At 33.2% G+C, this 15,988-nt stretch overlaps 2 protein-coding genes across 2 annotated transcripts; one reads left to right on the top strand and one right to left on the bottom strand.

Annotated features, from left to right (window-relative positions):
• The first annotated feature begins 3,967 nt into the window (after positions 1-3,967).
• On the top strand, positions 3,968-5,652 carry LOC129903441 (E3 ubiquitin-protein ligase PUB23-like). Its single transcript, XM_055978998.1, has one exon. The coding sequence runs from the start codon at positions 4,012-4,014 to the stop codon at positions 5,233-5,235; it is 1,224 nt and encodes a 407-aa protein (XP_055834973.1). The 5' UTR covers positions 3,968-4,011; the 3' UTR covers positions 5,236-5,652.
• A 2,069-nt stretch (positions 5,653-7,721) lies between these two features.
• LOC129902516 (ubiquitin-like modifier-activating enzyme atg7) lies at positions 7,722-15,743 on the bottom strand. The gene is made up of 14 exons (XM_055977807.1): positions 15,378-15,743; positions 14,302-14,519; positions 13,975-14,166; positions 13,837-13,891; positions 13,659-13,753; positions 13,316-13,505; positions 13,112-13,217; positions 10,428-10,572; positions 10,182-10,340; positions 9,892-10,080; positions 9,544-9,744; positions 9,348-9,463; positions 9,102-9,261; positions 7,722-8,260 (listed from the first exon to the last, which is right to left on the bottom strand). Exons 1-14 carry the CDS (start codon positions 15,511-15,513, stop codon positions 8,081-8,083), a joined length of 2,142 nt encoding a protein of 713 aa, XP_055833782.1. The 5' UTR covers positions 15,514-15,743; the 3' UTR covers positions 7,722-8,080.
• Positions 15,744-15,988: the final 245 nt, after the last annotated feature.

A 15,988-nucleotide genomic window follows, 5' to 3' on the forward strand; every position in this document is an offset into this window, starting at 1 on the left:
ATAAGATAATTTAATAATCCGTCCCACACCAATAAGCAGTTAATTATAAAATTTTAATTTGTTCTCCAACCGTTTATTCGATAATCCAATACCAATAAGCCAATAAATCAATTTTGCAGTTGGTTTATCGGTTACGGTTTGATTTTGAACAGCCCTAGTAAAGTGTGTCTAATTATGTAGTCCCCCCCCCCTCCTTTTGGGGTATTAATCACTATTGCAAACTCTAGAGCAGAAAACTAGAATTAAGATTATTTATAACATTAAGAATTCTAGTAGAAACCTTGACACTATAAACTAATAAACTATTGCTATTTACCATGTTATACTATATCGGTTTCGAGTTTGTTTCTTAAAAAAATCAGATTTCATTCGATTCAATAGGCATAAATCCATTATTTCAATAAAAACAATTTCCAATTTGAAGCATGTTTTCTAAGATGCTTATATGTAATTGACTGATGCCTATTAATTAATAGTGCAACTAAAAAAGAAATTAAAAATCAAATTGAATACATCGATGATTTTTTTTTTTCATGTAGACACTTATAAGTAGTTTTTGTGATTTCATATCATTAAGAAATTATCATTTAGTTCTTCAACCTGTTTCAGAAAGAAGCAATGAGAAAAATTTTCTCTGTAAGTGCAAAAATCGAATAAAATGTATACAAATTCGGTCAAAACATACGACCTACGACATTTTGCATATCGTTCACAACTTATTTATATCTTCTTCTTTGTAAATCTTACAGATTAGTGTAGGAGCATTATTAAAAATTACCTAATCTTAGACGAATTTGTCCAAAATCTTTTGACTGATTTTTTATTGAAAATCTCATATTTTTAATTATGTTCTGACGAAAACGTCCGTTAGAAATTCGTGTTTTCTCTGCAATGGAGTGTGTCAAACTTGATTTAATTGTCTAATCAATGTTGTTCTAATGTTCTTCCCTACCAAAGAACTATGTACCAATTTGTGGTGAGACTTTGTGATATGCTATTGCTACCCTATTTAACAGCCACTTAAATTATTATACATGTAATTTAGTAGTTGCAAAGACTTTCTGGAAAATTCAATGTCCTTTCTATTACTCCTACAACCACAACCAAGAATTTCGTAAAGCTATTTCTCAATGTCAACTACTACCTTGTATTTTAGATATCTAAATTAATATATTTGGTTCTATCATAAGGTCTCGAGTTTGAGTATTGGTATGAAATTGTTATTGATTGAAAGCATTTTAGCCTCTTGGCATTTTAGAACTTAAATTAATAGCTTACATTCTATCAGAAGGTTTCAAGTTTGAGCTAATATAAAGTCGTTATTGATTATTCAAAGTATTTTTTTACCCTCCTAAAGTGGACCTTTTTGGTGCAAATTTGGATTAATGGTGAAAATCGAATAGTTAAAAGAAAAGGGGAATTGCTTTTAGTTTATTTATAATCAGGGGTTGTGTTTAATTAATTAGTATTTTATCAAAGGTGCCCCTTCAAACAAGCTGCTAATTTTTTATTTATTTACTTCTAAGTTTTAACCTTGGTTGTATTTTGACTTGATTAATTTTTCATAAGAATACTTCTAACCTAATCTACTTATCTCATGAATCCTTTGAAAAACATCAAACTTAAACTTGAAGCTTTACTAATTACTTGACCATTACTTAATAAAATATTTCAATGAGTTAAGCAAGAAATTAAATATATTTAAAAAATTATGAAATAAGAAGGAAACTTTCTCTATGATTGTCAATTTTTTGGACCATCAAAACTAGCTAGTTTGGACTGGTGGAACCGATACGATCTGTTTGGAAAGCCACCTGATAATTGAAATTGATGTAATTACTAGGATAATAATTATCAAGCTAGTAATTACACAACTTAGTAATTACTCTGACCTATTTGTTTGTTACAATGTAATTACAAACAGACCCGTAGCTTTATAATTGGACCAAATCATGAAACCTATTCGTTGGAATGGTCAAAAATAATCAATTTTGCAATTATGAAAGAGGCCCAATTTCATTAGGAAAGTAGAAGAAACAGCTCGATTTGGAACCAAATATTTCGCAATAAACTAGTAGATATAAGCTACTTATAAGGTATCATATAGATTTCATAACTCGATAAATTTAATAGATTGTTTTAGAAAGACTAAATGATTCAAATCGAACTTATTCGATTTTCATAGTTCAATAATTAGTTGTTCACGAACTAGTCATACCTATCATCTTCTTCTTTTTTTGAGATCAATATTAACAGTTTATACAATGATAAACAACATCTGAATTATAAAACTACATCACAATTAAATCTGAACGACAAAAGTTGAATTGAATCATACCAATCTTTAATTATTTTTACCACTCGATTCACAATAATAATATTTAGTTAAAGAAATTAAGTTACACAACTCATAGAGTACTTATATATATGTGATGTAAGTGAATGTGAACGTCTATAGGAAATTTGTCATAAATTATAAGTTCCCTTCTTTAATTTGTTTTGTCATGCTTCTATCTTGTTCATGTGATGGTTCAAGAACACACTCATTCTTCAGTTGTATAGAAACTTTTGAATTCTTTTCACATCTTTAATTTTATGAAAGATCTCTTACCCCATCCATTCATGTTCAAGGTGAAGGAAAGTCTTAATCTCTGCATAATTAATAGTACTTACATAACTAATATTTATATTATTATTACATACATAATTTTAATCAACTATCAAACGATTCGATGTATAAACTTTTTTTTAACCTTAAACTACGGAAGAACCCCACATTAGCCCATTGGTTCCTGTCTGTATCGAGCATGTGTTCACGTTGTTACATTAAAAGAAAAATATATTTTAAAAATGTACTTTACTTAATATATTGGAAATTAATTTGGTATAAATTAAAAATTGTACTAAAGGTCAAAATGTGGGCATTATCCACACAACGCAACACCGACGTCCTCCTTCCTATGTTCTATTCATCAATGCCATAAAATAATTTTATAAGTCAAAAGAGACTCTCTCTTATATCGTTTGAATTTTATTTATGTCTCGAAAGAGAGAACTATAGATCTTTATTTTCCGTCCAATAACTATGTAAGTCGTTTCATATGTATTCTCTAATAATTTTATGACTATATGATGTCAATTTTAAATCTATCACGAATAACAAGAGGAAAAAAGATAATTTAAATCTCAAAAACAAAAAATATAGGTGGAATTTGGATCATATTGGTGCGATGTTCGAGATCTTTATTTTGAAAAATTTGAAAATATCGAAACTCTTTTTAACTCACTGAATAGTAATTATCATATAAAATGAAATAAAGAGATTAATTTTTATACATTCTTTTAATATTGTAAGTGCCACTATATTGAAAAAATAATAACCACTTATAAATTTCTTGAAGAAAATGTATACGTTACGTTTAACATAAATACATAATTTTATCTTGTTGACCAAAAAGGCTGCAAAATACTTCTCCCCTCTCATTTTAGTTGTCATATTACGCTTTTCAAAAGTCAATTTGACTAATTTTTAAAGTTAAATTATATTACTTTAACTCAATATTATAAAATAAAAAAATTGATATTCAAAAACTATACGAAAAATACTATAAGTTACAATTTTTTTCATATCAATATGATAAAAAAATATATCTTAAAATGTTAATCAAAATTTATATAGTTTGACTTTTAAAAAGAAAATCATGACAACTAAAATGAGACGGAGGAAGGGAGTACTCTATTATATGATTCAATTTTACTTTTCCAAAATTTTGAAAAAGTCCATTAAGAGCTCCTTTCTCCTTGTCTCTCTCTCTCTCTCTCTTCTGAATTTTCTTGTGTTGACTTTTACACAATTTAATCAACTCGCATCCAAACATGGTCCCTTATTAATTACTACTTCAGATTCACACACACATATATGTAAACAACAATTTTTCTCACCAAAAAACCATTGATTTCATTTCCATCTTCAACATATCCAGTCTTCTTTCCTCTTCAAATTAATATTGTATGGAGGAAATTGAAGTTCCTTCCTATTTTCTATGTCCAATCTCAATGGAAGTCATGAGGGATCCAGTTACAATATCAACTGGAATAACTTATGATAGACAAAACATAGAAAAATGGATATTCTCATGCAAACACACAACTTGTCCTGTCACAAATCAAGACCTAAAATTCATAGATCTCACTCCAAATCACAATCTTCGTCGTTTGATCCAATCGTGGTGCATGTTGAATTCTTCAAATGGCATCCAACGGATGCCAACCCCGAAGCCTCAGGTTCAAAAGGCCTACGTTATTAGAATCCTGAACGAAGCACAAAAATATCCGGATATGCAATTTAATTGCCTTAAGAGGATCAAATCAATAGCACGTGCAAGCGAGAGCAATAAAATGTGTCTGGAGTCAGCCGGGGTAGTTGATTTCTTGGCCTCAATTATCATAAAGGGAAAAAAAGATCAATCAGAGGTCTCAGAGGCGAGCGATGAGGCTTTAAATATTCTATTCCATCTAAACCCTTCTGACACTGAGTTGAAAAAGTTCATCAACTCGCGAAATGATCATCAATTCTTGGATTCTTTACTTCAATTCTTGAATAATGGTGATGTTCAATCGCGAACCAATGCGATAACCCTATTGAGATCAACCCTACTTGTGGCTGATCCATCACAATTAATTGGTATACAACCAGTGTATATCAAAGCTATAGTTGGTATATTAAATGACAAAATCTCCCAACAAGCAACAAAAGTAGCACTCAAACTCCTAGTTGAATTATGTCCATGGGGAAGAAATAGAATCAAAGGAGTTGAAAATGGAGCTGTGTTTGCCCTAATTGAACTTCTTCTTGACACAAATGAAAGAAGGGTTTGCGATTTGATACTAACGGCTTTGGATCATCTTTGTACCTGTGCTGAAGGGAGGGCGGAATTGTTAAGCCATGGTGGAGGAATAGCCATTGTTTCCAAGAAAATTCTTAGGGTTTCACATTTGTCAAGTGATAGGGCAGTGAGGATTCTTTGTTCAATTTCAAAATTCTCAGCAACTTGTTATAATAAGATTCTTCAAGAGATGTTGGAAGTGGGAGTTGTGTCAAAGTTATGTTTGATGCTTCAAGTGGATGTTAGTCCAAAGACTAAGGAGAAAACTAAGGAAATTCTAAGGTTACATTCTAGGGTTTGGAAGGATTCTTCTTGTATTCCTCCTCATTTGCTCTCTTCTTATCCTTGATACTACTATTTATTATTAAAAAAAAAAGCAACGAACAACTTCTGTCGTTAATCAACAAAAATCCATAATAGAAAGACCTTATCCCTCAAACCTCATGTGGAAAGAGAGATTTCAAAGGTTGTTGTTTGAGAGAAGAGATATCCATTGGGACGAAGCTGACAAAATAACACCCGCTTTCTTAAGGATCCCGCTAATTCAATTTCTATTGCTAATTGGTTGTTATTTTCAAAAAAAAATAAAATCTTATTAGCTACGAACTATTTTTGATTAGTGGCGACGAAATTCGTAGCTGATTTCTTGTTCTTTTGGTAGTGTTAAGGAATTTTTTTCCCCTTTTCATGTACATATGTAGAGCATTGGGATTCAGAGTTTGTGGCATTTAACATTGAGGATACATATAATTAGTGTGATAAAGCAACAAGAATATGAATAAACAAAAAAAAAACTGATTTATGTAGATAGTTAATTTTCTTGGCCTTTCCTCTATTTTATTTTACTGGTCCCCTGTACTAAAAATACATATTTCATTTTTCTTATCCATTTTAGCAATTCAATTGATTTTCATTATTTTTTTTATACTTATCTTTAGTATTAAATAATTATATAAAATAATAATAATAATAGTCAAATTTAGAATTCCAAAACATAAATAATAATGTTAGTTAAGTAAAGTATATATTTAATTAAAAAAATTTTAAGGAGCGTGCCAAATCGAGCTAAGTAATATAAAATCGAGGGAGTATTTATAATATTGTGATTTCTCGAAAATAAGTGTCTGTCTTTGAGCTGTATTGATCTGTCCAAAGCTTACACACCTACCCAATACATTATGGGCACACACCTTTTTTAATGTTGTTTCTGTATCTTTCTTTCTCCCAATTGTTCTAAATAATATAATAATTGAGGAAACATTTATGAGATAAGAGTGCAAAAATCGAAAAATAATTTACAAATAATCATTTTTTACATTTATAATTATTGAAAAGTACTTCATTATCTTGAAGTTTTACTTTCCACAAAGTTGATAACTCCGGAATAATGGTTATTTTTTAAAAGATTTGAGACTGAAAAGTGATTAGTAGATGCTATTTTACGTGTGAAATTTAACTCATAAAAATGACTGGTCAATTCGTTCAAATTTTAACAGATTAGTTTGGTCATGTATTTTGGTGGGTCTTTAATTGGGAAACTTATATATATATATATATATATTTAAAAAATATTTATCATTTATAACAATATCATTTTTATTTTCGTTGAACACTTATAATACAGTTTTAATACATATTATAGCTTAAAGTAGTCCATAAAGTTTGAGTCATTTGTGTTGCACATCTAGTCCAAAATTCAAATTGATCATCTAAAAAAAAAACTTATTGAAACATAAAAAATAATTTTATTTTGAGTTAATTTGTTAGATACAATCATAAATACAAATAAAAGAGGTTCTAAAAATTGGGCAGATAAACTTATGACCGATCATTCATTTCAAGTTGATTGATTCATCTCAATCCAAACAAATAATAAGCAGATTGTGATTCAACTTGTTTATAATTTTGATACATTTTAACCGGTCTCAGAATAGCCCAACTCAACCATTTGACGTTCCTACTTTTAGAGAATGGAGACCAAAATATGTAATTCAATATTTAAATTTGATGGATTTCATTTTTTAGATTCTTAACATTAAATTCATTATACTGTTAAAATTATGAGCTTGAAATTGTTACTTGGTCAAGATTTCTTTTTAAAATTGTAATACACTATTGAGTGATTTCGTTTTCACAAAAGAGTTTGATTTATTAAAAAAATGACTTTAACAAATTAATAAAGTCAAAACCTTAGTTAATACTACTTTAAAGTGTGAACATAGAAAAGTCAAACAAATTGCGCTACGTCTATTTCAAATTCAATGTTGTTACATAATAGTAAAAGAAAAGAAAAAATAGACTTATGATATGACTTGTTTCAATAAGTACATGCCCTTGAGGTCAAAAAGCTCCTACCTATTGGGGTCCACTTGAATATGTAAGGTATTTTCCAAGATATACAAAATACATACATGTAGGGTATTTTCTAATATTTTTTGGCCATCTTTCATTACACCGTGTGAAATGTCACTTATGATACTTCTTTTCCTAAGTTTCAAAGAGAAAACATTTTGGTCAATGAAACATGAAAAAATTAAAAAACATTTTCTCCGTATCAAACACTCCCATAATCTCAAAAGAAAAGGTTACTTACTGTCCTTCAAATTCAAACAGCAGTTCTAATACTGAAGATGAGTAGTCTTGAGGATTGATATCAACAACTAACATACAAAGTATAGTCCCATAAGATAGGGTCCCCTATCTCACAGAAGTAGAGAGGCTATTCCCGAGAAACACCTGACTCGACTTAGGTAATGCTAATCAAAGAACACAGAAGAAAAGAGATAAAACAAGCACTGGAGAAAGCATCACATAGGTTACAGTAAAGGAAAACAGTAACAACAAAAAAATAATGTGATAACCAAAACACCACACACAATCAATCAGTAGCAACATAGATTGCAGGACAGGGAACTATGCAAAAACTGTTAATACTTTACTTAAGGGTTGATACCAAGAAAACTAAAACAGAACATCATATTTTCCAACAGGAATTTACATGTAGAAACTACATCAAAGTTGTTACCAAACTGTCTAAGTTTTTGAGTTCTTATGGCAGAACATAATGGTACCTAATCAGTGTAGTTGTAAACTTGTCATACGCGTTTAAAGTGAGACGATGAAAATCCGGTCAGGTGAAACACAATCAATCAAATTGATTGCAAAAGAATGAATGTATTTATGTTACAATAAGGTTATATTTCTACACAATCATCATTGTCGTCATCAAGTTCACTATCGTTATCCCAGTCCAGTGTGTAAGATCCAGCTGATTTCATGAGTTCCGTTAGTCCAGTTAGATCCTCCAGATATGTAGGATGATTGATAGCTTGAAGTATGAAGTCCATCCCTTTCGTCCGATATTCTAATACAACCTGAGCATAAGGAATTTCATGTGTATTAGTCAAGTAATGATGCTTTCGATAGTCAAGTTTGTAAAAATTAGCAGGAAAAACAGTTCAGGTCGTAAAATTTTACTTGCTTCTAAGATGGAAGGTTTCATAACCCGAGAAATAGTTCTCCTTTTTTCAGAGTCCAACGACAACATAAAAACAGTAGCCGGATGCACAAAAACATCCTGCGTGCACGCAGGGATCCCGCGTTCGCCCAGAGTCTGGGGAACACTTGCACCCTCAAGAAGGTGTAGTGCAGGCACACTACCCAAGTATCAGTGACTAATTCCACGAATCGAATCCGTGACCTATAGGTCGCATAGAGACAACTTTGCGTTGCTCCAAGTCCAACGACAACACAGTTGGGATTAACTTAATCGAACTTTTTTTTTGTTTTTAAAGCTTAGGCATAATCTAAATTAAGTTAGTTAAAGACGTAACATTGTGTGGTGCAAGGACCACCGATGAATGAATGGTCACATGACTCAAACTGGATCTGAATTTTTAATGAACACTGCCACACGAATTTCTAAGAAATCACACTAATACAGGAAACTATATCTCTAAGTTCTCATAAATAAGTTGGAAAAACATCATATCAATATACAAAGTTTCAACAAACCAACTAAGATCTTATGGAATGATGTTAAATAGATAATATAGATACAAAGTTTCAACAAAATAACTAAGATCTTATGGAACGATTTAAATAGATAATATAGACGGAGGTTGCTGGTTAAGTAGAGGGGCAGGCAAGAAATGACGTCAGATTGTACAGAACAATAATATTTCAGGATGATATTCTTGAATCATTTTAACTTACAGTGGAGCAACAAGCAGTGCAACAAGTTGAAGCATGACCGACAAGTGTCATCTGAGAAAACTGAGAGATGGAGCCCCGAATCTGATGAGGTAGAATGCCAAGTGGTTGTTCTGTGCTACCGTTATCATTAGAGTTTGCAAACTCAGCTTTGGCGTATATTCTACAATTGTAATTAAATAAGAAACGCTTAAAATGTTGGAATAAAATTTAATTTGCATGTATATCACAAAATAGTCAAGGATTTACCCCGAAGGATGATGCAAAACTCCAACCAAAATCTCAACAGCAAGAGCTGATGCAATAGGAGCAAGTCCGGGACGAGTAACTGTACATTGTTGGTCTAGGGTACGGTTGGCGGTTGACTGCACAGAGAACAAAAAGGATTCATATTTGTCGATATTGCAATCAAACAATTACCCGGACTTTCATGTAAGAATCTTACATCAATTGGTGCAACCACATCATTGCAAAAGTAACACCCCAATCTCTGTGACTCATATTGACTTGAAAGGGACAGATCCTCCATACTAGCAGAGACGTTATTTGAAGTTTCAGCTTGTGAGTTTCGTAGAGCATCCATAGGGCCTGCTCCATGACGCATAACTAGAAAGCTATCGAAGCCTAAGGCTGCAGTAATAGTGATCTGCAGAGAGAAAGAAAAGACACGTGTTATAATCAGGAAGAATTCAGCTGACTCTAGTGAATTCAACATCACGTGCAACATACTAGACTCAGAAAAGTAAACATAATTTCAAAGGAAAGTTCACAAGAGAAAGTGAAGGTGTAAAACCTTGTTAGCACTAGCACAAAGTAGACTAGGAAGCCACCGACTTTCCCGTGTATCAGTTAATAGAAAGATTGCATCATGTGAGTTGATCAAATCACACAAATGTCTGCAGTCCTGAAGTATACTACTTTCTTCTTGACTAGATACTGGATGTCCAGGCATTGGAATAGCCATCACAACACCTTCTGCTTCCTGTCAAGAAATTAAGGTGCATCAGCAAATGACTTTATCTTTTCTCTATATCTAAATGTAATTTATTTTAATTCTTTGAGGTCTCGGTAATGGACCAATACCACTGCTGGAAATATTCCCTTGAGACTTTCAACTGCTGCAACGGCCTTAAATTTGCCACCATTTAAACAGTCATCAAGCACATAAAGAGACTGCCTTATTGGATTAGACATTGAGACCTTACCACTGTCAACCAATGTAATTTTTCGGACACCCCATGCCTACAAAATTACAAGAGTCTTATAAGCACTTCCAAAAAAATTACACAATTATTGCTTCCATTTTTTCCCATTTTCTTGAGCACTTACCATAAGCATTCGAGCAACCTGACATCCGAGTGTACCTGCTCCCAGTAGGAGACATTTTGTGGAAGCCAAAATGTCTAGATTTAATGACGGCAATGTGCGCCATCTCATTAGTTTCAAATTCAAATCAGCAGCTGATACAGCTAACCTGGAAAACCAGGACAGCAATTCCTATGATGACCACCAAATTATTCATAAAATACAGCAACACAACAACAACATACCCAGCGTAGTTCCACAAAGTGGGGTATTGTAACGACCCATTAGGTCGTTTTGAGTATTAGAAATTTTTAGTTCATAAAAGACTCATCCCGTAAATTTTTAATTGAGTATTTTGGACTTTTCCATAACTATGGTTATTTAATTGAGGGATGAATTTAGATAACCTATTTAGTTAATGGGCTAAAGTGATAATATATTTAATACCCTATACCACTTATTTTATATTCATTAAAATAAGTTAATAGATTTTATCACTTCAATACATAAGGGTTTTAGAAAAGAAAAGAAAGGGGGAAGAAACCTTACCTGCGGTGCGGACGAGGGAAGTGCTAGTGCTTCAGGTAAGAAATTCTAACCTGACATACTTTTCTAATCATGACTATGGATAGAAGCATATCATTTGTATTGAAATTCTTGAATTTGTTTACAAACAAACAAAAAAATCAAGTGGAAGAGGTAGAATATTATACCATTAACCGTAGAGCACTCAACTATGGCAACATGTTTTCCTTTGACAAAGTTGGCTGTTGTTTTGGGGTCCATATTAGAATAGTCCATTGAATGGATTACTTGTCCCTCAAAAGCTTCTGGCCCTTTCTTCCGAGGGAATTCAGGTATGTTGGGGACTTGGCTGAACCTTCCCACACAAATAGTTTGGCAGTAACGTTCCTTGTGTCTAGCTTCTAGTATGCAGATTTCGTACATTAATTATCACATTATAATTCAAGTTTTGATATATTAAGATAGGTAATTAAATAATAGGTGTATTGTAGTATATGATTATAATGAGATTTATGTTATTGAAAGAAATTGAGGCTTAACCCTAAGCTTGAGATTGAGGAAATTAATTATAGATTTGAGTAAGTTTTGGGTTTAAGCTAGATATATATAGTAATATGGGTGTCTATGGACTCATTTACTTACGAATATTATATACTTGTTAGATTAGAAACGTTCTAAGGCATTGAGGAAAGGAAAGGCATTGGAGGATTAGCTTGCTTGACTTCGGTTCTTCAGTTGAGGTAGGTTATGGTTTATTCAATATCATAGATAGACTCTTAATAGTGATTGATATTCATTGGGTAATATGTGAAGTTTACTACGCATTTAACTGTTGTGGTTTGGATGGTTGATATGTTGTTGTGATTGGTCTGAAATCCATGAAATCCCGAGGCCATGAAATCCATAATCTTGAACTTGCCCTATCAAAAATGGTGCCTTGAATAAAGAAGGCTTGATGAAATATTGTTAATGAAGTGGAATGTAATCATGAAGAATGATAAATTAATTATATTTGGATCGGGTGTCACGTTCCGACACGGTATATTTGGATCGGGTGTCACGTTCCGGCACAGTAATATAAAAGGAAAATAAATTAAAATGACTTAATACTACCCAATTTCCAATAACTCATTTTCCAAAAGAGTGTGATGTGGAGGCTCAAGTCCTCATGTGTGATCTTAATATTGTTGATTGGTTATGAAATTGTTCATTGTGTTGTCACTTGATTTTGATCTTGTTGGTTGCCACCTGTTAAGTGCTACGATTGATTTCCCGCTATTACTTATTGCATATTGATTCCTATTTTGAATCGGCCGATGATACCTACTCAGTACATGTTGTCCTGTACTGACCCCTACTTGTATCTTTTCTTGTTTTATTTTGTGGAGTGCAGCGAGTGTTCCACCGACTTCGACTCGACCTCAGCTCTAGTCAGTCTCCAGTTCATAAGATTTCAGGGTGAGTTATCCTTCTAGCTGGCGATGGAATCTCTTGTCATGGCATGGTGTCCTTAGTTTTCGGACACGTTATGTTATTTATTTATTTGGTGTTTGATAATTCGAGACTTAGTTTTAGAATTTAGATGTCCTTCATGTGATGACTTTCAGGTTTTGGAAAAACGTATTTAATTGAGCTTCCGCGTTATTGTCATATTTATTAGTTGGGGTTTGTATCGTTGGTTCTCCCACCTAGGAGGTTAAGTGTGGGTGTCACTCATGGCCCATTTTGGGTTGTGACAGGTATGGAGAGGGTAGAGTGTACACAGACCTTACCCCCACCTCAGAGGTAGAGAGGTTGTTGCCGATAGACCCTCGGCTAAAAAAAAACAATCCAAGGCAATCCCGCGAAAGAAGTAACGGAAGTACAAGAAACAACAAATAATAAAACAACAGATAGTAAGAGAATAAAACTACAACAAAATAGTATGATAATTGAGGAAAAAAGAATCAACAAATAGTAACAAAAATTGAAGGACAAGAAACTACAGGAGCAATACTACGATACTAATATGAACGAACAGCAAGACAACGCACTGCTACCTACTAACCTTCTATCCTAATATGTGTCCTCCACACCCTCCTATCTAAGGTCGTGGGCTCGGTAAGCTAAAACTGAGCCATGTCTTGTTCAATCAATCTCCCCAAATTTATAGAATAGATATAGCAGTAAATGTTTATGCATACCTTGTCGGATCCATAGATTTAGCGAGGCTGATGCATCTCGAAACCTTCTTCCCTTTGTTTAGTTCCCATCCCACAACATTACGAATGTTCTCATGATTCCTCCCTCCTAAACAAATTCATTATGGCAATGTTGAAGATATGACTTTCTCTATTTATAAGGGAAAGCATAAATCAGAAACCAAAACCTATTACCAATAGATCTACCTTGTGAAAGAGATATTTCAGCTTTTCCAACAAGCGACAATCCCAGATCTGCAAAACCACGGTTCTCACGGTAGCAGAAAAAGTGAATCTTTCCAAGGCCCCACCTTGAACAGATATAGGCAAGATAATTGCGAAGTGGCCATCCAGGATTATTTGGAAGATGACAAGGATCATAAAAACCAAAAAGAACCTGCTAATCGTAAACCACGGAATTATGTCAAAGATACCATAAATATCACACATATGCAATGAGATTAGTGCAGCACGTTTATTCTTACATGGAAACTATACAGCCTTTATACTAGTTAAGATTCCAAAGAACATCAAAAGCGAACAGACAAACCTTTTGACCATTATTTTGGCAGGTTTCCAATTCCCTTAGATGCCTGAGAGTAACAATTGAATTTGAACCAATAGACACCAAAAAGAATGGTATATCTGCATTCAACTAATGCTTCAGGTCCTGGAAAAAGAAATGTCAAACTTGTAACCTTTTAGGATTATGATAGTTAACTTTTTACCAGCAGTGGAGCTCTTGCTACGCCACTCATTACAAGCTCTAGAGAGAGATTCAGCCTGTTCGCCATAACAACCAATTTGAGATAAATATATCTAAAATGTGAGAGAACAAAGTAACTGATCATTCAAGAGAAAAGAACCTCTTCAGAAGTGAAGCCCCGGGAAGCTGGCTTCAAATTAACTAGAGTGGCAGGAGGATCAAGCACCAAAGCAGGGAACGCAAACCAATAATGAAAGCTCCACTTTTTCAAGTCTGCAAATGATATAACTAGGAATCTTAAGAGCACAGAACTGTCCTCCTCAACTTTGCCTGAGTATACGTCATCCCATATCTGATTCGCAATAACAATTCAAAAATGTTCAAATATGTGCTATTGTTTTTCTCTTACTCTAAGGAAAAATATTAACCTATCCTAGTGTTAGCAGATATGGCTCAACATATAAACTGTGCATGTAAGTTGCAATACCTTCTTGGCTTCTGCCTTAAGTAGGCTCTGCTTATCAAGTGCATAGAAACTTTCTAAAGTGTTTGTGTTCAGAAGAATTCCAGGGACAGGACACCTATTTCTGTTCCCCTGACTAGCTAGAAGAGACGATGGTTCCTCATTGGAATCAGCAGGCAAAGATTCAGTAAGGAGAGTCAAGTGATTTGATACTTGAGGATGCGAGCAAGGTGCATAAAAGCCTGCACAAAAACAGTTCAGGAGCAGGAACAAACACTAAACCCCAAAGGCTACAATTTCAGTTCCATCTTAAAGGCAAATGCTTATAATACTACAAATAATACAGTAACTCTAAATGTCACCGGAACAAAGGTTACGAAATAAACCCAAAAGGCTACAACTTCAATCCCACCAATAAGGCAAACGTTTGACACAACAACAGCAACTACTACACCTCAATCCCAAATGAGTTGTGATCGGCCTATATGAATCCTCATTGACCATGGTTCCTCGTTTAAGCTCAACTTACATCATCATCATCATACCAAAACGATAAATAAGACAAACGTATAATACTAGATAACATTCAAAAACTCTAAATGTCACCTCAAACAAAGATTGTGAAATAAACCCCCAAAGGCTACAATTTTCATTCCTAAAAATGGGTAGTAGAAAACTCACTAATCCAAAAATGGGGGGCAAAAGAAGAAGAAAGAGCTCGAGACAGTGAAAATCAGGACGAGATAAACTGAAAACATAAACAACTATTGATTCTAAGAAAAGGGCGGTAAACATTAAAAAGTAATGGAAAATCATAAGCAAAGATCTACATTGTGGAATCCCAACAAAAGGGTAAACTATAAATAGCAAGAACAATTCACTAATCCCACACACACAAAAAAAAAAACTGACAGAAGAAAGAGCTTGATACAGTGAACAATCACAATGAGATAAACCCAAAAAACACAAATTATTGATTTTAACAAAAAGGGTAACTTATAAATAGCAAGCATAATTCAACAAAATGACAAAAGCTATGTAATTTGCAATAAGTAAAACAAATAACCAAAAACGAAGTAAAAGGGGGTTTAGCAGTATACCAGTAATTGGAATTGGGGATTCATCAAGGCGTAATTTATTGAGTTTTAAAGAAGACAATTTATGCCAAAACCCTTCATCTACAGAACTCTGAAAGGGTGCAAATTGAAGAATTGTTCCTTTTCCAGTATCCGCCATGGATAAAACTCAAGTTTTTTTTACAATTTTGCAATAAAATCTTTGGTCTATTGGAAACCCAGAAACTATTTTGTTTAAGTAGAAGTTCGTTGACCTCTCTTGCTGAGAATTGAAGACTTGATAGTTAGATATATTTGCAGGAAAGATCGGAATTTTTGAAGCAAGAAGGCGACAACTAAAAGGAGAGAGGAAAAATTTGGAAGTAGACTGATTTGGGTTTTTGTCAAAGTATAGGGTGCAAAGATAGAAACTTTGAGGAATCTATTTAAGACATAACCACAGTTCTAACAATCATAGCATATGTTATTCTTATTATCAACCAAGTATTATCAACCAAGTAATATCAACCAAGTAAAATGGTTGTCCACTTAAAATGGTGGATAGTCCATTTACTTTTTAAGTGGGTAAAATGCTCATTAATATTTTCCTCCACTTGTAAATATGGCTATAAATATAGCCTTAAACTTCAATGTAA

Source organism: Solanum dulcamara, chromosome 9 (genome assembly GCF_947179165.1).
Source record: "Solanum dulcamara chromosome 9, daSolDulc1.2, whole genome shotgun sequence".
Classification (NCBI taxonomy): Eukaryota; Viridiplantae; Streptophyta; class Magnoliopsida; order Solanales; family Solanaceae; genus Solanum; species Solanum dulcamara.